Here is a 20,727-nt window from a genome sequence, read left to right on the forward strand (position 1 = left end):
AAAGAATCCACCCGCAATGCAGGAGACCTGGTTTCAATCCCTGGGTTGGGAAGATCCTCTGGAGAAGGGAAAGGCTATCCACTCCAGTATTCTGGCCTGGAGAATTCCATGGACTGTATAGTCCATGGGGTTGCAAAGAGTCAGACACAATTGAGCGACTTTCACTTCACTTCACTGGTGGTCCAGGGGTTAGGAATCTGCCTGCCAATGCAGAGGATATAGGTTCGATCCCTGGACTGAGAAGATCCCACATGCCACAGGGCAATCCTGTGCCACAACTATTGAAGCCCACAAATTCTAGAGCCCGTGAGCTACAACTATTGAAGCTTATGTACCCTAAAGCCTGTGCTCTGCAACAAGAGAAGCCACTGCAATGAGCAGCCCCCGCATCCCACAACTGGAGAAAGCCTGCCCCACAGCAAGGAAGACCCAGTGCAGCCAAAAAATAAACAAAAATTCTAAAAAAGATTTAACTTCTACTCCTGTGACACATAGGAAGCTCTGAGGGTATATAATGGGAAAGGCTTCCCTGAGTAGGTGACATTAGAGCTAGGACCTCTGGGACAAGCAGCAGCCAGTGAAGGGGGTAGCCAGCTCCTTACGCAATGCCGTTGATGAAACATGGTTACAAGCTGGAGGTCAGGTGGGAACCCAGAGAACCCAGTACCCTTACGTGAGTGAAGTCGCTCAATTGTGTCTGACTCTTTGCGACCCCATAGACTGTAGCCTACCAGGCTGCTCTATCCATGGAATTTTCCAGGCAAGAGTACTGGAGTGGGTTGCCATTTCCTTCTCCAGGGGATCTTCCTAACCCAGTGATCGAACCTGGATCTCCTGCATAGAAGGCAGACGCTTTACCATCTGAGCCACCAGGGAAGCCCCATTACAAACCAATGTGAAGCCCTTACACAGACCAATTAACCTTTTTTGGCCAGTCCCACCATATTACTCCTTGGAAGGGAAGTTATGACCAACCTAGACAGCATATTAAAAAGCAGAGACATTACTTTGCCAACAAAGGTCCGTCTAGTCAAGGCTATGGTTTTTCCAGTAGTCACGTATGGATGTGAGAGTTGGACTATAAAGAAAGCTGAGCACCAAAGAATTGATGCTCTAAAACTGTGGTATTGGAAAAGACTCTTGAGAGTCCCTTGGACTGCAGGGAGATCCAACCAGTCCATCCTAAAGGAAATCAGCCCTGGGTGTTCACTGGAAGGAATGATGTTGAAGCTGAAACTCCAATACTTTGGCTACCTCATGCGAAGAGCTGACTCATTGGAAAAGACTCTGAAGCTGGGAAAGATTGAGGGCAGGAGGAGAAGGGGATGACAGAGGATGAGATGGTTGGATGGCATCACCGACTCAATGGATATGAGTTTGGGTAAACTCCGGGAGTTGGTGATGGGCAGGGAGGCCTGGCATGCTGCAGTTCATGGGGTGACAATGAGTCGGACACGACTGAGCGACTGAACTGAACTGAGCCATATCTGAACAAGAGCCAAGCTCATGTTTTCTCTCCCAGGTCCCAGGAGGAGGCCATGGATGCAGAGGGTCCCCTCACCAGTCACTCAGACCCTGGGAGGAGACCGAGGTACCTGTTGAGCCAGAAGAGGAGGGAACGGGCCTCATGTACCAGCTGCACGGCCGCGCCCAGGACATCTGCAGGGGGCTCCACACAGCCCCCCAGGCGACCTCGGACCAAGCTCTGGAATGCCCGGGTTCCCTCCAGCAGCCCCTCTGTCAGGCTCTGCAGGTTCTCTGACTGTAGCCCTGAGCTCTGTGCAGAGAGGGGGCAGGTTACTCTGGCAGGGGCCAGCCCCCATCAGCATCCCCAGGGTGGGCGGAAGCTGCAGCCAGTTGGGCCGCCATTCACTCACCAGCGCCCGAAGCTGTTCCACCCCTTCCAGAATGATCTCCTGGTGGCCCAGAGGCCACACGGTTAGAGCCTCCAGGCTGCGGGGGCAAAGCTGCAGCAGGTACTTGCCAGGCAGCTCCCAGTCCTCAAAGCAGTAGTCCTGCAGGGAATCGTCCAGGCCTGGAGGGAGAGCAGGGGTCAGCGCGGGGGACCCAGGGGGTTGTCAAGGCCTTTCCCGTCAGTGGAAGAGCCCTTCTCCTAATGCCAACCCTGAGACCAAGGCTGTGTTCTGTCCTGCCCATTTCACAGATAAGGCTACTACTGAGTTGAGAAGTAGGATCACACAGGGCAGCGGTTCTCAAAGGATGGTTCCCCAGACCAGCAGCAGCAGCAGCAGCCTCATCAGAGGACTTGTTAGAAATGCAAATTCTGGAAATTCCCTGGTGGCCCAGTGGTTAGGATTCAGTGCTCTCATTGCCATGGCCTGGGTTCGATCCCAGTCGGGGAACTAAGATCCCATGAGTCATGCGGTGTGGCCATAAAAAAGAAAAACAGGCAGGACATGGAAACAACCTCAGTGTCCACTGACAGATGAATGGGTAAAGAAAATGTCACACACCCGCACACGGGCACACACGCACAAATACTCATCCAGGAAGAAGGACGTGCCATTTGCAACATGGATAGACCTTGAGGGTATTATGCTAAGTGAAATCAATCAGAGAAAGACAAACACTATATTATCTCATACACAGAATCCAAAAAATGCAAACTCTTAGAAACAGGGACCAGACTGATGATTGCCAGAGGCAAGAAGTAGGGAGTGGGGGAAATGGGTGAAGGTGGTCCAAAGGTATAAGCTATTTATAAATCAGTTTGGGGGATAGAATGTACAGTCAATTTGGGACTACGGTTAGGATTCTGAGCTTTCACTGCAGGGGCCTGAGTTTAATCCCTGGTCTGGGAACTATTAATAAGATCCTGCAAGCCGAGTGGCGTGAACTCAGGGGCAGGGCCCGGCAATGTGTTTTTTAACAAATCCTGCAGGGGTTCTGATGCTTGGGCAAGTCATGATTGATGTGGCTTTGAAGTCAGGGAGACCTGAGTGATAGCAACTGAGCAAGTAACTGAATTACTCTGTGCCTGTTTCCACCTAAAAAAATGGGGAAAATAAAAACACGTCACTTCTAATCATGTCTGTTAAATGACATGCCACATGTCAACCGCTTGACCAACTCCCTTGGTTCAGTCAATAACAGCCCCCATACTATGTGTTGCCAGACTCTCTACCATGATCTGCAAGGCCCTGTACGATCCGGCCACCACCTGCCTCTCCAGTCTCCCCTCTTGGCATAGCCTGTCAAGCTCAACACTCTAGATCCAGAGCACTAACTCCCTGCAGCTCTCGGCAGGCTCTTTTGCTTTTGCTTCACGCTCCCCGAAGGTGTCTTTCCTTCTGCCTGAACTGCTTTTCCAGCTCCCTCATGTCCTTGGTCATCTAACTTCCTCCAGGAAGCCTTCCACAACTCCCCAGGCTGGGCTGGGGCCTCTTGCTGCACTCACTGCCCCCTGTGCCTCCACAGACCCCTGCACCAGAGCACCAACCTCTCCTACTCGAACACGAGCAAGGACTGGGCCTTAAAACAAGTGTTCATCTCTAATTCTGGCCGAGGCCTGGCATAAGGCAGACACTCAAAAATAAATACTATGTGCTAGGAAAAATTAAAGGTCTTTATACACATTAACACTTTTCACCAAATCTAGAAAGTACAGATATTGTTATTCCCATTTTACAGATGGGAAAAGACATACATAGAGGTTAACAGTTAGCTTTCTCCCTCTTTGAAGGAACCCCTGCCATTCCAAGCCAGAGTTCTTTACGCGGTGTGTGTGTGTGTGACCAATAGCTCTTCCCCCATCCCCTGTGTGACATCAGGAGCCCTTGACTAGGAAGGAGTTCAGGAGCTTTTACTCCATAGCCGTGGGCCTCAGGCACTTCCCTTCCCATGCTCGGTGAATATGCTGTGTTGTCTCCCTCCCAACAGATCCTGACGCTGAGCCAGGCCCTCATCACAATTGTCTTATTTGGTCCAACCTCAAGACATCAGAACTGCCTTTCCCATTTTGTGGATAGGGAAATGGAGACTTGTGGCCACAGAACTGATGAGCAGAGGGGCTGGGCCTGGAATTCAATCTGGGAGACTGACTCCAGGCCTGAATCCCTGCTCCTCCCGGGGATGGTCATCCTGAGTCTGTCCCCAGATGACTCCAGTTGCCCCCCTCCAACTCTGGCTCCGCCTGTGGGAGGAATGTGGTCCTCACCTCCCAGCTCCCGGCTCCACAGCAGACCATCTACACTTCTCTGAGTCCGCTGGCACTCTGGGGCCTTTCCCACCCATCTGGGCTCATCCTCCCTGCAGGTCTCAGAAGGGGCTGTGCCAACCCCCTCCAGTTGGGCCTGGGCTTCTGCTCTCACTGGGAGCCTCGGGGTGGGGGGAGGGAAAAGACACCACGGGCAGGCCCTAGTCCAAAGCCTGGGCAGATCACTTGTTGCCTCAGTGCAGAGTGTTCAGCATCTGAAAAGTGGGATGAATTACAGCCCACTGCGCCCCGTGGGCAGAGGGAAGATGAGATACACTGCGGGCTGTCAGCTGGAGCGACACTTTCTGTTTTCATTACAGAACCACTGCCTGGGCTATTGAGGGGAAGGCAGACCCCTTCTAGGTCCTCGGGGGACCCCACCGGAGTCATCTCGACTATCTTTCCGCCGGGTTCACGGCAGACGCTCTGTAAATACTTGCGGACGGACTAACCGACCGACAAACTCGGCAGGTCCTTCTTGCTTCCGCTCTCCCCGGCCCAGGCCCCTCAGGCCCAGCACTGCCCCGGCCCCACCCACCTCTCAGCCAAGCCGCCACCTTCCTGGGGGTCCAGGTCGCCACTGGCTCCATGGTCAAGTTCGGCCTCTCGGACGGCACCCGCTCCGCCTCGCCCGCGCAGGAATTTCCGCTCCCGGAGCCCCGACCTGGGGCGGGGCTGGGCAGGGCCGGGGGCGGAGCCACTAGCATACCTGGGCCCAGGAAGCAGGCCAGGTGAGGCGCTCTCACAGCCATTGGCCTCTCCATCTCCTGCCCCGCCCTCAGGCATCCCAAACCTGGGGGCGGTGCCACTGGTGTGTGACACGGATGACCTCGGAGCTGGCCTGGGATCCCCGCCCAAAACTGGCCTCAAATGGCAGGATGCGACCTGACCTTCCGGCTGGCCGGCCTTCACCAAAAAGTGAGCAGTGATCACAGCAGCGAGGCACAGAAGGTTAGGAAGCCACAGCCTGGATCCAAACCCCAACGCTGCAGCTTCTTACCTTGTGTGACAAGGCCTAAACCGACCCACCGGGCCTCAATTTCCCTGTCTGTAGAATGGGTATTAGCGCTTACTTCAGAGGGCTGTGCGGAGTACCTGAATTAATAGCTCTAAAACCTTTAGAACTAGTTTCCGGACCCCTCTTTTTTTTTTGCACTGTGGACCCTTTTGACGGTCTGGTGGGAACCCTAGACCTTTTCTCAGAACATTGCTTTTAAAAGCAAAATGCTGAAGATTGCGAGGACAATTACTATCAAAATATGTTAAAACCCACAAATTTATGATATAGTAATATGCATTTATCAGTACATATAGTAATATGTATTTAATATGTATCACTAACAGGACTGGCAAATTAAAATTTCCTTTTCTAGTGGTATCAGTGTATTGTTACTCAGCATGAATAACACTGAATTGTGGGGGTGGTCTCTGACTCACCTCCTCACACCTATTGGTCAGCAAACAACTACAGATAGGGCGTGTGAGAGACTGAGAATCTGAGTCATAACGCAAGAGCAGGTGGATTCACCATTTGGCCACTAACCCTCTACTGGCCACAGTCAATGGCAGCTCTGTTTTAGGAGCGTCTGAAAGTGTGACTTAGCAGTGGGTTAATAACTATCAGCATTTTGAAATCTTTAATGAGCATAAGTAACGTTTTGAGATACTTGTGATAACTACAATTTGATATCTACTGGTGGCAAAAACCACAGATACTGCTAATACTTCAATCTATAAAGAAGGAGATGGTAAATTTTGGTTAGAGGTCAGTGGAAATAAATATATAATTTTTTTCCCATCCAAGTTGATGGGATGAGAAGCCCAGGTTGAGCTTTTCTTTTAGAACAATGTCGGACACATACTAAGTGTCTGCAGTTATCATCATCATTATCATCCCAGGCCAGGGAACACCCAGGACTTTGGAATCAGCCAGAATCAGTTTCACGTGAGTTTAGAATTAACATACATGTGGCTATGTATACAACAGATAACTAGCAAGGACCTATTATATAGCACAGAAAACTAAACTTGATATTTTATAATAACTTGTAAGGAAAAAAGAGTCTGAATATATATATTCTTATATTCTGTATTTATCAGAATCGCTTTGCTGTACACTTGAAATCAACACATTGTAAATCAGCTATGTGTCAATTAAAAAAAATCAGTTCCACTTGCTATGTGACTGAGTCCACCTCTTACACCTCTCTGAACCTGTTTCTTCATCTGTAGAAGAGCAGGGAGGGAATTAGACCTTAGCTCTGAGGATGTCTTTTAATATTTGAAATCTGGAACATGAGGTAGATGTGAGTTATTATTGCTTTAATTCTGTGGGGAGGGGCCTGGGAGGGTGGCCCCCTCTGTGTCACCTAACTTGGACTCTCTACTAGTGCCTCCAAAGCCTGTCAGGAGCCGAATCGTCAGAGATCCAAAGTCTGAATTTGGCCCATGGATGTCTGCGTGGTATGTGTGTGTGTTAATTATCATTTAACAATTTCACATACAAATTGAGTCCTCTGGAACTTGGCCAGCTCTGTTGACCCCATTCCACCTTCGCACATGGCATCAAGCATGAGTGCAGATTGTCAGCTGCTTCCTTCAAGGGGACGCCAGCTCGCCGGATCCCCAGAGGCCTTGCTCCCTCATTTGTGAACCAGCAGGCTCAGATTTGCAGCTCGTGGCCCTCACGTTTCTGGCTTTGTCCTTGGTCGCATGTCCTCCTGCCCTGCACTCTGTGTATCCCTCCTCTGTGCTGTCTCCTCCTTTAATGCTTTTCCCTCTTCCCACCCTAGCTTCCCTGTGATGCTCCAATAAACAGATGTATCTCCATCATCCTGATTTCATCAAACACCTACCCTGAGCTGGCACATGAGCTAGAGGTGAGACGCCAGCCAGCCTGACCTCCCTGAACTCAACAGTCCTGTAGGGGAGAAACCAACAAGACCTCACCACTTGTACTCAGATCCTCCCCGAAAAGGACTGGGGGCCTAACAGCCATGCTGGTGCCTTTACTGCCCCCGAGCCCCCACCCCCACCTGAAGGACCTGGCAGGGCTGAGAAGTAGAGGCATGGTAAATGGCAGCTTCTATTGTCTTCAATTTTTTAATCAGGATTTTAAAAATAAATGTATTTATTGGTTGCACTGGGTGTCCACTGCACACACTTTCTCTAGCTGCTGAGAGTGGAGTCTAATGTAGAGTTGTAGTGTGCAGGCCTCTCACTGCAGCGGCTTCTCTCATGGAGCACAGGTTCTAGGCATGGGCTCAGTAGTTGTGGCACAAAGGCTTAGTTGCTCCACGGCAGGTGGGCCCTCCTGGACCAGGGATAGAACCTGTGTCTTCTGCATTGTCAGAAGGATTCCTATCCATGGTATCACCAGGAAAGTCCTGCAGCTTCTATTTTGAAGGTAGTTTTATGAATTTATAAAAGGTCTTTGAACTTACTTGCTGCAAAAATGTCAAAGGTAATAGTAGCTCACTGAGTGGAAGGAAAGTGAAAGTGTTAGTTGCTCAGTCCTGCCCGACTCTTCGATGCCATGGACTATAGTCCGCCAGGCTCCTCCATCTGTGGCAAGAATACTGGCAAGTCTCCAGGCAAGAATACTGGAGTGGGTTGTCATTTCCTTCTCCAGGGGAATCTTCCCAACCCAGGAATCAAACATGGGTCTCCTGCATTGTAGGCAGATTCTTTACTGGCTGAGCCTCCAGAGAAGCTCAAAGGGAAGGTGGGTGTGTCCTTTCCCCAGCAGGTTCCTGTCCCGTTGCCCAGAATGGGCCACTGGTAAGTTTTCTGGGTGTTCTTCCCTTCTCTCTATACTACATGCAGGCACTCTACATGCTATTCGGCAAATATGCTTTTCGGCGTTTTTATGAGATAATCAATACCAAATGAAATCATACACGTAAAGTGCTTAGAATAATGCCCAGCACAGTCAGTTATTTTTCTTTGGCCACACTTGTAGGTCTTGCAGGATCTCAGTTCTCAGATCAAGTATTGAACCCGAGACACGACAGTGAAAGCCTAGAATCCTAACGACTAGGCCACCAGGAAATTCCCAATCAGCTACTATTTTCCTTAGCACACCTCGAACAGCTTTTTCAATCAGTAGATGCAGATCTTTTATTATTGTCTCCAAGCTGAGGAGGGAAGTTCCTATAGGAACTCCATCTTGGGGAAAGGGGTGAAATGTGCCTTCCCCTGAGGTAGGTGTGGTTGATCTAAGAGAAATCAAGTGAGAAAGGCCTGCCCCGATTTGGAAGGGGTGCTAAAGGTACCCAACCCCTCCTCTGCTGAGAGCTGACAGGTGACATCCAATTACCTGAGGCAGGGATAGGGCCAAGACCGGGGCTGGGGAGGCCCTCCCACACCTGGTTCAGGCCTGAGACTTGTCCACACTGCTAGGCAAGGTCTCTCCTGCTTCCCTGGCCTGTACTCCCCGGTGGGAGGGGGAGGAGCTGCTCAGGCCTGATGCTGATCTCTCCTGACAGCTGCTCCTAAAGCTGGCAGGGCGGGCTAGCGGGGGAAGGGACAGATTTAAAGGTCTAGCTGCCCCGCCCCCTGCCAGACCTGGGAAGGCAGGCGCTGGTGAGCATCCTCTGAGGGCAAGGCTGTCTCACATATGAGAGTCAGGAACCCCTATGCCCTGATTTCCGCCTCTTGGTATCGTGAACGAACGCCACTGGTACTCATTCCGGCTCTCACCCCACAGGACATCTGGGAGACAAGCGGCACCCACCATGCGATTTCGACGCCTGACCCCTGGCTACTTCCGAGTGCTACAGGTAAGCACCCCAACTGATGGCTTCCAGCACCGACCTCGTCCGCCCCTTACCATGGCCGGGATGATGCCCAGTTACCAGGCTGTCACGTTCCCGGCCGCCTGAACAACCAGGGCCCAAATGGGCAGTGAAGCGAGAGGGATTGGGGTGGAATCTCCCTGGGGCAGCGATGGCATCCATATCTCCTTTCCCCAGCTGTAGCTTCTCAGCCGCTTTCCACCCCACCCGCCTTCCCAGTAGTCTCAACTGACCCCTCAGGCGGACCCTCTGTGCATCTCCAGATGCAGATAGCCGGGGAGCTGAAGGCAGAGCCCCGGAGTCCGCTGGCGGGGATTGTGGCTGCAGTGCTGGCTGTCCTCGGGCTGGGCGGCTCCTGCTATGCTGTCTGGAAGATGGTGGGGCAGCGGCGGCCGCCACAGGCTCCATGACGAAGCAGGCAGCCTCTCACATCGGCCCCTGGATTCACAGGGGCTACAATCTCAGGAGCCTACTTCGTTCTTTTCCTGGGGGTCACTCCCTGTCCTCATTGTAAGCAAAAATGTATGAACCTGATCCTACCCATCACCCCACACACACCTGGGCTCCAAAGGGGGTCTTCAGCACAGATGCCAGGACCCCAGGGATGGCAAGGATGCAGGCCCTAAGGCTGAATCAAGCAGGGAGTAAACTTCTGGGTCCTGTACACAGGATTAGTGGAGAAATCTTTACAGGGCTTGAATTTGGAGGAGTGGCCTGGAGGTTAGTGAGCCAGAGGCAAGCCCTATTTATCCATTTCTTTTATTGGAAGGGAGGGTATCTGGAAGAGGCCATCCACTCTCCAAACCAAAAGAGATTGGCACAGTCTCTCCCAACCTGGCCCCTGTACCACTGTCCACGGGCAGCTCCTCTGCCTTGCATCCTTAGGCCATGTCATGTAGACGTATCCATCTCAGGGACCTCAGTGGATACTTCTGTGGGCACTGCCAGCCGCTGGGGAGGAATATAGGAACCCATGCCCGCTGCCCTCTCCGCTTCTTCCTGACTGTAGGGCTCCACACTCAGCTGCTTCAGCCTGGGAAAAAAGAATAGGAATTGAAAGCTGACCAGACGTAAGTTCTGTCTGCCCGGCAACCCATCCATCAATCCTCTCCTTGCTCCTTCATACCTCTTCTTGTGATCTTTGGATCGGAAGTGGGTCTTCAGGTTGGCAGAATCGATGAAGTACCTCCTGTAGGGATGAGGTGGGTAGGGAGGAGAGTTAGAAGGTGATGCCTCCCAGGTAGGCCTATTTCCCTGACCCTGGCGCATTCGCTGACGCTAGGCTCCGGGCTTGAAGGCATGGGTGGCCGGCAGACCCACACGGGTCCCAAGAGAGGGAAACCCTGCACACCCTGGGCCCGGACCTCACACCTCCGGCCCGTACCGCGGACCCTTCTCCTCCTCAGGTCTGGGCCTGGCCGGAACTCACGCGCAGGCCAGACAGCGATGCAGGCCGCCCCCTGGCAGGTCGGGATCGGGTTCAGCTCCTGGGTCTGGCCGGGGCCGTGCGGCGACCTGGGGCCGCAACTCGCGGTGAATCTCATCCAGGTCCGGCCGCCGCCGCTTCGCCTTCATCTGACGGGCCAAGGAGTGCGCTCGGTGCGCACCCGTCCGGCGGGAGCGACCCATGGTGGGTGACAGCAAGATCAGAGGTCCCAGAACCGAGGTGGGAGGACACGTGGGGGCGCTTCCGGACGGCTCGATGACGTCATATGACGCTCCGGGACGGGTCGGGCTCCACCGGACCGCCTCTGATGACATCACTCGCGCGGCTCGTGCTTCGAGCGCCCCCAGGCGGTCGTCGACGTCAGTGACTGAGCTCGGGATCCGGCCTCACCAAGCGTCTTCTTCGGTCACTGGAGGGGGCTCTGTGGTGTGAGCCCTGAGGGCATTTCGGCCGGTCCCCTGGCCAAGCCCATCCAGCCTGGCCCAACCAACTTCAGCGCCGTCCTCTGGCCTTGTCACACCTTCCTGGTTCCCCCAGCTTAGATTCCGCGGTTGAGGGGAGAGGGGGAATAATGTTGCATCTCTGGGAGGCACTGAAAAATGTCTGTGATGTGAATAAATGAATAAACAAGAGTGAAGACGTTTGGGATTCCAGCTCCCACAGGGCGCCGAGATACCTCTGGTCCTTGAGAAAGCCCTCGCCATTTGAAACCCCTCCCCAGTTATTCCTCCCAGAGATCACAGTGCTCAGGTGTCCTGTCAGAGACTCAAGGGGGTCAGCTCCTCTCACAAGCAGAGGAGATTCTCACAGAAGGACCTCCCATCTTTGGCCCCTTGCTCTGAGCCCTGGACTCTCAGGCATGGGCTGGCATCAAAGAGAGAGATCAGCCTAGACAGTGTGTGCTCAGACTGGGGAGAGGGCCAGAGAGCCTTTCCCCATGCATCGGAGCCGGGTGCCTTTTTCCTTCCAGGTTGACCACAGGAACTCAGCAATAATTCAGGGGCTCCAGTTCTTTGGAACCTGTTGCCAGGAAACAGGGAGACCAGCACGTGCATCCCTGGGGAGAGGAATCGGTTTCCAGCCCAAAGCAGTGAAATGTAAGCCGAGGGCACCCACTGGGAGCCTTGGGGCCTTCCCACTGCAGACCATACAGGCTGAGTGCAGATATAGGGCAGGGCCCTGTTGAGGGCACAGCCCTGTTGAGGGCACAGCTGGTATGGCTACAACCACAGAGGCACCACTGTGGGTCCTAAGCCCAGAGACTTTGTAAATAGAAATCGTCAATGAAGAAGAATTTTTCTGGAGCCTTTCCAAATAATCAAATTCAAGAACTCCTAGGCCCAGGAAGGAGGCCTCTGTGAAGAAAGATGTCTTCATGGTGTTTTCATTATTCTTGCAAATATGGGTCAACATGAGGGACTGAAGTGGCGGAAGCTGGGTCTCACCAGACTCTTTTGGATCGGGTTCACCTGCTGGGCACTGTGCCATCTGGGGAGGCTGGTGCATCTTTAATGAGGTCACCTGATGCTTGGGACAGGCTTTCAGACTCACCAGGTTCCTGGAGCCAGACCCACTGGGTGCCCCCTGAACCACCAGCTTCCCGTGCCTGGGTGCCAGGCCTGTTTCCCATGCAGCCATGAGCCAGGCCTTCTGGAAAACCTACAAGTCCAAAGTGCTACAGACCCTGAGTGGGGAATCTGAGGAGGGCCTGGCAGAGGAGGTGGGTACCATCCTGCTTGCTGGATGGGGCATGGGTAGATGGGCAGCAGGAGTGAAAGGTATAGAGAAGGACAAGGGACTAGTTCTGAGGAGGGAAGGGGAGAGAGAGAGGCATTGACTTGTGTGGAAGCAACTAGCAATTCAGGGATGACCAATGGCATGGTGCAGTGGCAGAAAGTCAGGACATTCCAGAAAACCAAAGAAGGGATGACTTGGTGAGGGAGGCACCTGAGGAGTGGTCAGTGTCTCCAAAGACCTCAAGGGATGCCACATGGAAGGGATCCTCTTAGGACCCATGGGCAGCACCCACGCAGATACACTCAGTTTGACACACGTTTCTAACGGGCAAAGCTGAGCAGAAGTGGGACGATTTGCTTTGAGAGGATGGGAGCCCCTGGGACTGGTGGCAGGAGAAGCAGCATTTGTTACACTGAGGGTCACTGTAGCAGCATCAGATCAGAGCCATTACTTGGACCATGTTTGTTCTGACATTAAAAAAACGTTTTTTGAAAGAGTCTTACCTCTGGAAAGTCGCTCAGTTGTGTCCGACTCTTTGTAACGCTATGGACTGTAGCCTGCCAGGCCTCTCTGTCCATGGAATTCTCCAGGCAAGAATACTGGGGTGGGTAGCTGTTCCCTTCTCCAGGGGATCTTCCCAACCTAGGGATTGAACCTAGGTCTCCTGCACTGCAGGTGGATTCTTTACCATCTGAGCCACCAGGGATGGCAGTTAGACAAATAGACATGGCAGAGGCAGGAATTAGTTCTAGGGTGTGTGTATGTCAGTGTGAATAAATGTATGTCTACACAGGTTGGTGTCCAGGGCTGACCCTGTGTAGAAGTGTGTGTGGGTCAGTATAGGGATTGGTGTCTGTGTGGAATTGCCAGGTAAGGTGTGTGTGTGTGCAGGTGTGAACAGGCTGTAGGCATTTTCAGGGGTACACCTTTGGGGCAGAAGACTATGGAAGCATTCACAGGTATTATGTTTGTATGGTATGCATGTTCGGTGTGTGTGTGCATGTGTCTTAGTGCCTGTGGATAGGTGGAGAAGTTTTGTGTGCTGAGTGGGCCTCCATGTACCTGTCTGCAGTCGTGGAAGAGCACAGGTGTGAACTCTTTGAGCATCCTTGGGTAAGTGCCTCACAGCACATGTATCTTATGTACAGGTGAAGAGCTGTAGCCATATGGAGGCACACTCATGTACAGGTGTGTGTCTCCATTGGCATGCAAGGCTTTGTCCATGTGTTTTGCAGTGTGTATGAATGTGTCTGTGGGTGAGCCAGGTATGTGAGCTCAAAGATGTCTGCAAGGATCTACTCTACAGGTAATGTGTATGACAGGTAGCTTTGCGTAGAGGTACAAACACCTGTGTGCAGTTTTGGAGGGTGTCAGGGGGCTAGGTGTATCTTGTTCTATGGGGTTTGGAGAGCCTGGTCTGTGTGCATCAGGCTAGCAGGAGGGAAGGGAGGTCGTATTCCTCTGGGTCCTCTCTCATACTGGGTGGGGGTCTTGTGTCCCAGAAGGAGAACCCAGTGTTAGTGGAGTCTGAGATGGCAGAACCCACTGAAGAGGCCTTCAACCCCATGTCACAGCTGGCCCGCCGGGTGAGTTCTCCTTTTTTCTGCCCCAACCCTGGGGAGCTGGGCAGAAGCCTCTGTGGAGTCCTGGGAGGTGTGCTGGGGCCCTTCTTGACTCTCAGCCCCTCTCTCCCAGGTTCAGGGAGTCGGGGTGAAAGGTTGGCTGACGATGTCATCTCTGTTTAACAAAGAAGATGAGGACAAGCTGCTGCCACCGGAGCCCTGTGCCGACCAGTATGTGTGTGTTTCGGGGACGGCCGTCTGAAACAGACCTGGGGACCCTCTTCTCCCATGTCCTTTCCTTCTGCTTTGTCTTTCTGACCATGGAGGACTGGGGAGGGCCAGCCCCTGGCTGTTCCTGTTTCTCTCTCTCTCAGCAGGAAAGAGGCCAATCTGGGAGATTAGATTAGATCTCGGGAGGAATTTACCAGCTGTTGGGATTGAGATGCTAGAAGGTATTACCGCGTCTCTCACCACTCATGTGGGAGGGGTCACCTCCCTAGAATAAGGGAAACCAGGAGAGAAGTTTTAGGTGTTTGGAATAGAGAGTGGTTCAGATCAGTGGTTCTTAAGTATTGGTCTAAACCCTCATCCTCCCAGAGAACTTCAGACAGACACAGATTGCCAGACCTTTCCTTCAAAGATTCTTATTCAGTGGGTGTTAGCTGAGGCCGGGGATCTATATTTTCAGCGAGCTCCCTGAGGACTTGAGGGTAATAGTTTAGGAGTCACTGTCTTAGCAGGTCCCTGATGCTGGGGGCCACAGGGTCAGATCCAGGGTCTGGTCTCCCCCCTAGCTCTCTTCTGGGACACACTCCATTTCTGCTCTTTACTCCAGCCCAGTCACACTTCCCTTTTGACATCCCCCCTATTCCTTTCTTCCTTAGAGTTCCCCCGACCCGCCCATCTCTCTTGCCCCAGGGTTCCTTTTCTCTCTCCTGCCCATCGACTCTCCCTACCTCAAGCTTCATCACCATTCCTTGACTGCCCTTCCCGACATCTCCTTGCTACCTCTCTAGTCTCCTTCTCCCCTAAGCCTTTGATCTAGGCCCTTCTCCTTCCTCGGGGTCTCTGCACCTGTCCTCTCCCCAGCGTCCCCCATTTTTCTGGACCCTCTTTCCCTCCATCCAGGAAACCAGACCCCTGTTCCTGCCCCGCCCCTTTCCCCCGGGCTCCCGGAGGACCGCCTCCAGAATCTGACAGCGCCCCTCCCCCACCCCGACCGGGTGCCACCACCACCTCCCATCCTTCCGCTCGCTCCTATCTCAGAGCTCGTCCCCACCTTCCCGAAGCCTCCGTCTCCCCTCCTCTGGCCTCCTCCCTCTCGCCGAGTACCTACCCTGAGCCCCTGAGCCCAGCTCTCTCCCCACGGATCCTGATCCCGACCCCTTTTTCCCAGTGAAAGTGAAAGTCGCTCAGTCGTGTCCGACTCTTTGCGACCCCTTGGACTATACAGTCCATACAGTCCATGGAATTCTCCAGGCCAGAATACTGGAATGGGTAGCTGTTCCCCTCTCCAGGCGATCTTCCCAACTCAGGGATCGAACCCTGGTCTCCCGCATTGCGGGCGGATTCTTTACCAGCTGAGCCACCAGGGAAGCCCAGACCCCCTCACCTAATGCCCTGACCCCTATCCCAGTGCCTCTGAGTACTCCTCTCGCCTCCACGCCCTGACCTCCTCCCAGTCTCCCGGGTCTCCCCTCCCCCACCTCCCCCCCACCCCCCAGCCGTCAACCTCACCCGGGCCCCACTGGCTCCACGACAGGTCCCCTGACCCCGCCTCCTGTCCTTTGGCCTCTCCGGGGCCTCCCGGCCAGCCCCTGACCCCGCCTCTCTCCCGCAGCCCGCTGGCTGCGCAGCCCGCCCCGCAGGCGGCGGCCGAGGCGCGCGGGCCCGGCTTCTGGGACGCGTTCGCCAGCAGGTGGCAGCAGCAGCAGGCGGCCGCCGCGTCCATGCTGCGCGGAGCGGAGCCCACCCCGGAGCCGGACCCCGAAGCCGGGGACGAGGTCGCCGAGCGCCCCGAGCCGCGCGAAGCCGATCCCGTGGCCGGTTTCAAGTGGGGCTTCCTCACTCACAAACTGGCCGAGATGAGGGTGAAAGCGGCGCCCAAGGGCGACTAGCCAGCCGGCTCGCCGAACCGGGCTCCCGCTCCTCCCCTTCCGCGATAAAAACCTGGCCTGACACCTCCGGTGACCGCGTGCTTTTATGTCCGGACGGAGAAGGCTGCTTTGGGGTGGGCAACCTCAGGCCCGGGTCCAGCTGGAGTGGTCCTCGCCTTCTGCCCCCACAAACCTACAGGGAGAAAAATGACCAGGGACATCCCTGGTATCAGGACAGATTGTATTCGACTTGGGTTACCATCTTACCAGTATGCACAGGTCTTGCCGTCCTCTCCAGCCGCTTTTAATTTGACACACTTTGCTTGTGGCCTTGTCCCTGTACTAGGGGAAGGTCAGGGACTAACAAGAGAACCCAGACTACCAGCGGGTCCCACACAAGCTAATAAGTTGAGGCCCCAAAATTAGGCTGTACTTGGGAGCTCAGAGGAGATGAGACCGGCTGGGAAATTCAGGAGTTCCCGAGAGAGAGCAAGAGAATGCATATATGGAATCTTAGATGAGTGGAAAGAAACGGGAAAGAAACCCAGCTAAAAGGAAGAGGAAGTGAATAAAGACTTGGAGGTGTGAACGTGTGCGGAAAACAGGTGACCTTGTTTTAAGGGAAAGAAAGGCAGTGATGACGTGAGGCTGTAAGCTGGCAAAATCCTGGTTTGAAAAGTCCTTTATTATCCTGATTCTGGAAACACCACATTTCAGCCCTTCATACCTAGTAACCAAAATGGGCAGCAAAGCTCCAGGAATGGGGGCCTTCAGGGACTAGTGAACCCCAGATTTCTGGGAGCAGACCTCTCCCCCAACCTCCCCAAAGGCGCTATTCCCCGAAATAGTTTGGACCCCACCCCTGTGGTGGGGGCCGGTCAGTGGCAGAGATTATCATAATAGTGTTACTGTTAGTATTATACTAATTCGGTAGTGGTCCTAGAGGCTTCGTTTACTTAGCACTTCCTCAACTTTGCCAAGCGCTTTGTGACCATTTCAAAAATACTTTGATCAACCGAGGTGATGTCGTTGCGGTTCCCAGAGGCGGAGAGCTGGCCCAGGGTCACACAGTCAGTCTGGAAGCCACACTCCAAAACCCTCGCGCGTCTGCCCTGTAATCCAACCTTCCGAGTCCGTTAAAGAACGTTTTGACTTTATTCAGCAGGTTCTCTGATCTCCCACCCCAGTCTTCACTCGCCTCCCGGCCTCCACAGGGCCGCGAGGCCGGCTCCCTCCCCGTCCTGAGTCTGCGCTGGGAAGGGCCTACGGGACCCTTTGGTCCCAAGCTCCGAAGGTTCATGAGTGGACGCCGCGATCCAGAGGGAAGGGCTTGCCCCAAAGCACTCGACGCGTGAGGCAGGGAGTCCCTGCCCTTGCCCGGGTCCAGCCCCGCGCCCGCTCCTTGCCCTTCCCCGGACCCCCAACTCCAGGAGAGCCGGCCCCCAAGCGGCGGCGGTCACACCTCGGACTCGCGCGGTGGCCCGCGGGCGCGCTGGCAGCCGTACAGCCACTGGATGACGCGCGCGTTGCGCTCCACCACCGACACCTGGGGGCGCCCATCCCGCTCCGAGCCCGCCGCCTCTGAGCCGCCGCCCTCCGCACCGTCCCGGCGATCTCCGCCGCCTTCGCTGGACGTCCAGTCGCTGGCGTCTCCGGAGCCCGGCGGCGGCGATGTTCCGGGCTGGGGGTTGGCGTCGGCGCCCCAGCTCTGCGGAGAGAAGCGCTCGGCCCCCAGCACCTCCACGAGCGCGCGCTCCAGGCCGCAGTAGTTGAAGAAGCGCTCCTTCTCCGACAGGGGCAGCGAGCACGTGGGGCACAATGCCCGCTTTCCCGCCGCTTCTGGGGCATCTTGGGGCGCGGCCCAACCCCCGGGAGCCGCGGGTCGCTCCGATGAGCCTGCGCTGCTCGAGGCGACGTCTCGGGGGCTGCCCAGGAAGAGGCGCCGCACCAGCCCCTGACCCTTGGCGTTCTCTTTGTTCACCGAAGCCTTGCAGTCCCGCTTCTGGCGGTAGAAGATGAGGGAATCAGGCCTTGGCAGTCGCCTGCCACTGCCCCGGCGGGCGGGCCTGGGCGTCCTGGGCGATGGAGGGGGCCCCAGCTCGTTGCAAGGGTGCGGGGTGAGCGGCCCGGGACCCCCACGCAGAGCCGGCTCCTGACGTCGCGCGATCACCTGGTGCGTCTTGACATACTTGGCTTTGTCGGCCTCTAGCCTCTCCACGGCGCTGGGGGTCCGTCCCCGGGACGGGGTGGAGGGAGAGGCCAGAAGCATTTTAGCAGAACTGGGCAGGACAGTGCTCCATAAGCCACTGGAGGCAGGCAGATAGTGAAGGAACTGAGAGCAGTTGGCTGGGGCTCCCTGGGACCTGCTGGGGAAAGAGGAGTGGTCAGGGGGAGAGTAGGAGATGACTCTCCTGAAGGCATTCCTGGGAATAAGGTCAGCCAGCCAGCCCTCCCCCATGCAAGTCAGCCAGGTGCCATGCCTAGGGGGCAGAGGCTCAGGTATCCCTTCCCTGATCCCTCAAAGACGATGGGCAGGGGCTTTCTGATCATCCAGAGACCTAGGCCCTTTTGAGCGTGCCCCATTCTGGCCACAGGGCCATGCCAAGCAGGCATCAGCAAGCCAGACCCTTGGAAAAGGAAATGGGGCTGTTCCCCGGTCTGGTTCCCGAAAGTAGCCTCAACCGGAAAAAATACCTCTTCCCAACCTAGCAACTTTGAGTCCAAGACAAGGAGGCTTCCCAGCCACCCGCTGGTTCCAGCCAGACCCACCCATCCCGCCCCCAAGCACAGAGGTCAGGGACATAACCACAGGGTAGGAGCCTCCGGTAATTGCAGCCAACTGCCCTGCCCAGGCCCGGCAGGGCCATCAGGGAAAGAGAGGGAGATGGTCACCACGTCACTTCAGCCAGCTATCTGCCACTCAGTCTGTGCCCCTTCGAAGGGAATTCCAGAATGCCCAACTTGTAAACATCACTTTGTTTGCCCCTTGCACTTCCATTTCACAGAAGGGAAAACTGGCGCAGAGAGGAGGGGCTAGTTCAGGTCTCACTGAGAGTTTGGGCCCAGGACTGGAACATAGGTCTCTTGCTTTGTAGTTTGAATCTCTCACTTGCCTATCAGAACTTTCCTCTAGGTTTTGCTTCTATTCTTGCTGCTTTAACACCAAGCGATTTCCGTGAGAGATGGGCCCCTTACCTCACTAAAAAGTTCCTTCCACTAATTCTTCCCAGGAACTTGTACTCCCAGAAACCTGCCCTCCAGGTCCCCCACCCTGAGACCCCCATGACCCTTCTTCTCCACCTTCCTTTTTTGCTGGGGAAGGGGGCCCGGAGGGATTGTAAATCAAGAGCTGACAGTTCCCTTGGCAGTAATAGAATGGGCCACCCACACAGCCCAGCACACTCCACCCGACTTCTGTTTCCCTGCTCCTCCCATCCTCCATTCAGCTGAGAGGGACACAGCAGTTTTAGGGGCTGAGGAGACCTCCTTGGGCTGGAGGCAACAAAGGAACACAACTTGCCAGGGATGGGGGGAGGGGAGTAGAAACTCTACCAATCCCACGCACCCCAGGGCAGCCTGCATGAGTATAAATGCACACACATACACCCACTTAGTGTCCAGTAAGTCAGCCCATAGGTAGCTGGTGACTGGGAACCCAGGCAGCAAGGAGAGCCTGGCAGTGCCCTCCTTCCTGCCTCCCAAAGACTCAACTTGGCAACAGGTCTGATTCCAAGGTCCCAGGAGGGCTCTGTGCTTGTCTGACCTCATAGGTACCCTCCTGTCCCCTCCTCTTCCCAGCCCTGAGCAGGAGGCTATAAAAAGTTCCTAAACACAGGGACCAAAATAGTTTGCTGTCCACTGCCTCTTCCTGGCCTTCTGAGCTCCTTGGTGCCCGACCGCAGACGTTCCCTCCCTAGAAGCCTGGCAGACATCCTTGTGCCCTCTGTCCCTCTGCCCACCTTTCCCAGCACTGGGGTCGGCGGGCTGACAAACTTTGCCCAAGCTTTCGGCTATGGACACAAATGCCAGCTGGGGAACAGTGCTCCCTGGCTTGGTGCCAGTCTCCATGCCCTTGGGTGCCTGGGTGCCCTCCCACCCCAGCTCCTGGCTCAGGATGCACTCACCTCTGCATGGAGAGGCTGAATGCCAGGGTCCCCAGGCAGGTCCAGACTGAAGGCAGAAGGGACAGCGGGGACTGGAAGTAACTTTGGTGGCAGCCAAACCTCACTCTCCACAGGAAAAGCCAAGAGAGCCTCCACCCCCCAGATTAACCCTTGCCTTCCTGACCTGGAGCCTGGCCTCTGTTAACTCCTTCCTGGTCACCATCTCAGAGCAGGGGAGGACCCTTGGACGACGTCCAGCTCCTTTATTTAGCCAATGGTCACACAGGCCCTGGCAGGTTAAGTGGTTTGCATAGAGGCACAGTAAGCTTGGGGCACAGCCAGCCCAAACAAGGTCTCTGGTTCCCCAGCTTCCTCCAGAGGCCTGGGGTGGGGACAAGTTATTCACGTGGGGTCAGCCCGCTCTGCTGGGCCTTGGTGGATGCTCTTCGTTCAGATGGGAAGGCAGGGCAGGGTTCTAGTACACCATGCTTTTTCCCTCTGGAGCAGGTTTAGATCTGCCCTGGCCTGCGTGTGTGAAAGGTGTCAAGCTTGCTCTCCCTAGGGGTGAGGCCAGGAATCTGCAGCCCAAAAGTGGGGACAGGGGTGCCACAGATACGCAGGGTGAGCCCCTCCCAACAAATCTTGACAGGAAGGTCACAAGGGAGCCCACTGGAGAGGCCTCTGCCCAAGATCCTCTGATGGCAAATGGAATTGGCTGGGAAGAGAGTAATGAAGGGATGGGTCCAAGCCTGCGGAAAGGACCTCTTTCC

At 54.9% G+C, this 20,727-nt stretch overlaps 5 protein-coding genes across 16 annotated transcripts in view; 2 read left to right on the forward strand and 3 right to left on the reverse strand.

Annotated features, from left to right (window-relative positions):
• Positions 1–4,891, reverse strand: part of CNKSR1 (connector enhancer of kinase suppressor of Ras 1) — a 12,093-nt gene extending 7,202 nt beyond the window's left edge. The window contains exons 1-3 of one of the 4 annotated variants that reach the window (XR_011254084.1): positions 4,755–4,878; positions 1,878–2,035; positions 1,596–1,777 (exon numbers count right to left, since the gene is read on the reverse strand). Coding sequence is in view for 2 of the 4 variants with exons in the window: in XM_069574959.1 (XP_069431060.1) it covers positions 1,596–1,777; positions 1,878–2,035; positions 4,755–4,806 (392 nt within the window). In the remaining 2 variants the exon portion in view is untranslated. Of the gene's footprint in view, positions 1–1,591; positions 1,778–1,877; positions 2,036–4,754 lie in introns of all 4 variants that reach the window. The other 3 variants (XR_011254083.1, XM_069574959.1, XM_069574960.1) reach the window with 3 other exon arrangements.
• Positions 4,892–5,020: 129 nt separating this feature from the next.
• Positions 5,021–11,098, forward strand: ZNF593OS (ZNF593 opposite strand). 3 transcript variants are annotated; one of them, XM_069574976.1, is made up of 5 exons: positions 5,069–5,134; positions 6,607–6,679; positions 7,009–7,095; positions 8,925–8,997; positions 9,276–11,098. In XM_069574976.1, the coding sequence occupies exons 2-5, from the start codon at positions 6,665–6,667 to the stop codon at positions 9,524–9,526; spliced, it is 426 nt and encodes a 141-aa protein (XP_069431077.1). In that variant the 5' UTR covers positions 5,069–5,134; positions 6,607–6,664; the 3' UTR covers positions 9,527–11,098. The 3 variants fall into 3 exon arrangements, with proteins under 3 accessions (XP_070148335.1, XP_069431078.1, XP_069431077.1); XM_069574977.1 differs by lacking the exon at positions 7,009–7,095 and having other exon boundaries at positions 5,040–5,134; XM_070292234.1 differs by lacking the exons at positions 6,607–6,679; positions 7,009–7,095 and having other exon boundaries at positions 5,021–5,167.
• Positions 9,756–15,650, reverse strand: ZNF593 (zinc finger protein 593). 6 transcript variants are annotated; one of them, XM_069574973.1, is made up of 6 exons: positions 15,496–15,574; positions 14,184–14,254; positions 12,700–12,838; positions 10,442–11,062; positions 10,139–10,201; positions 9,756–10,045 (listed from the first exon to the last, which is right to left on the reverse strand). In XM_069574973.1, exons 4-6 carry the CDS (start codon positions 10,771–10,773, stop codon positions 9,904–9,906), a joined length of 537 nt encoding a protein of 178 aa, XP_069431074.1. In that variant the 5' UTR covers positions 10,774–11,062; positions 12,700–12,838; positions 14,184–14,254; positions 15,496–15,574; the 3' UTR covers positions 9,756–9,903. The 6 variants fall into 6 exon arrangements, with proteins under 6 accessions (XP_069431074.1, XP_069431071.1, XP_069431072.1 ...); XM_069574970.1 differs by having other exon boundaries at positions 12,700–12,887; positions 15,496–15,564; XM_069574971.1 differs by having other exon boundaries at positions 12,700–12,887; positions 14,028–14,254; positions 15,496–15,538.
• C2H1orf232 (chromosome 2 C1orf232 homolog) lies at positions 12,048–15,938 on the forward strand. The gene is made up of 4 exons (XM_069574978.1): positions 12,048–12,179; positions 13,699–13,782; positions 13,892–13,989; positions 15,599–15,938. Exons 1-4 carry the CDS (start codon positions 12,096–12,098, stop codon positions 15,873–15,875), a joined length of 543 nt encoding a protein of 180 aa, XP_069431079.1. The 5' UTR covers positions 12,048–12,095; the 3' UTR covers positions 15,876–15,938.
• A 580-nt stretch (positions 15,939–16,518) lies between these two features.
• FAM110D (family with sequence similarity 110 member D) lies at positions 16,519–20,280 on the reverse strand. 2 transcript variants are annotated; one of them, XM_069574966.1, is made up of 2 exons: positions 19,979–20,280; positions 16,519–18,220 (listed from the first exon to the last, which is right to left on the reverse strand). In XM_069574966.1, the coding sequence occupies exons 1-2, from the start codon at positions 19,984–19,986 to the stop codon at positions 17,311–17,313; spliced, it is 918 nt and encodes a 305-aa protein (XP_069431067.1). In that variant the 5' UTR covers positions 19,987–20,280; the 3' UTR covers positions 16,519–17,310. The 2 variants fall into 2 exon arrangements, with proteins under 2 accessions (XP_069431067.1, XP_069431068.1); XM_069574967.1 differs by having other exon boundaries at positions 16,519–18,217; positions 19,979–20,093.
• Positions 20,281–20,727: the final 447 nt, after the last annotated feature.

This window comes from Ovis canadensis, chromosome 2 (assembly GCF_042477335.2).
Source record: "Ovis canadensis isolate MfBH-ARS-UI-01 breed Bighorn chromosome 2, ARS-UI_OviCan_v2, whole genome shotgun sequence".
NCBI lineage: Eukaryota > Metazoa > Chordata > Mammalia > Artiodactyla > Bovidae > Ovis > Ovis canadensis.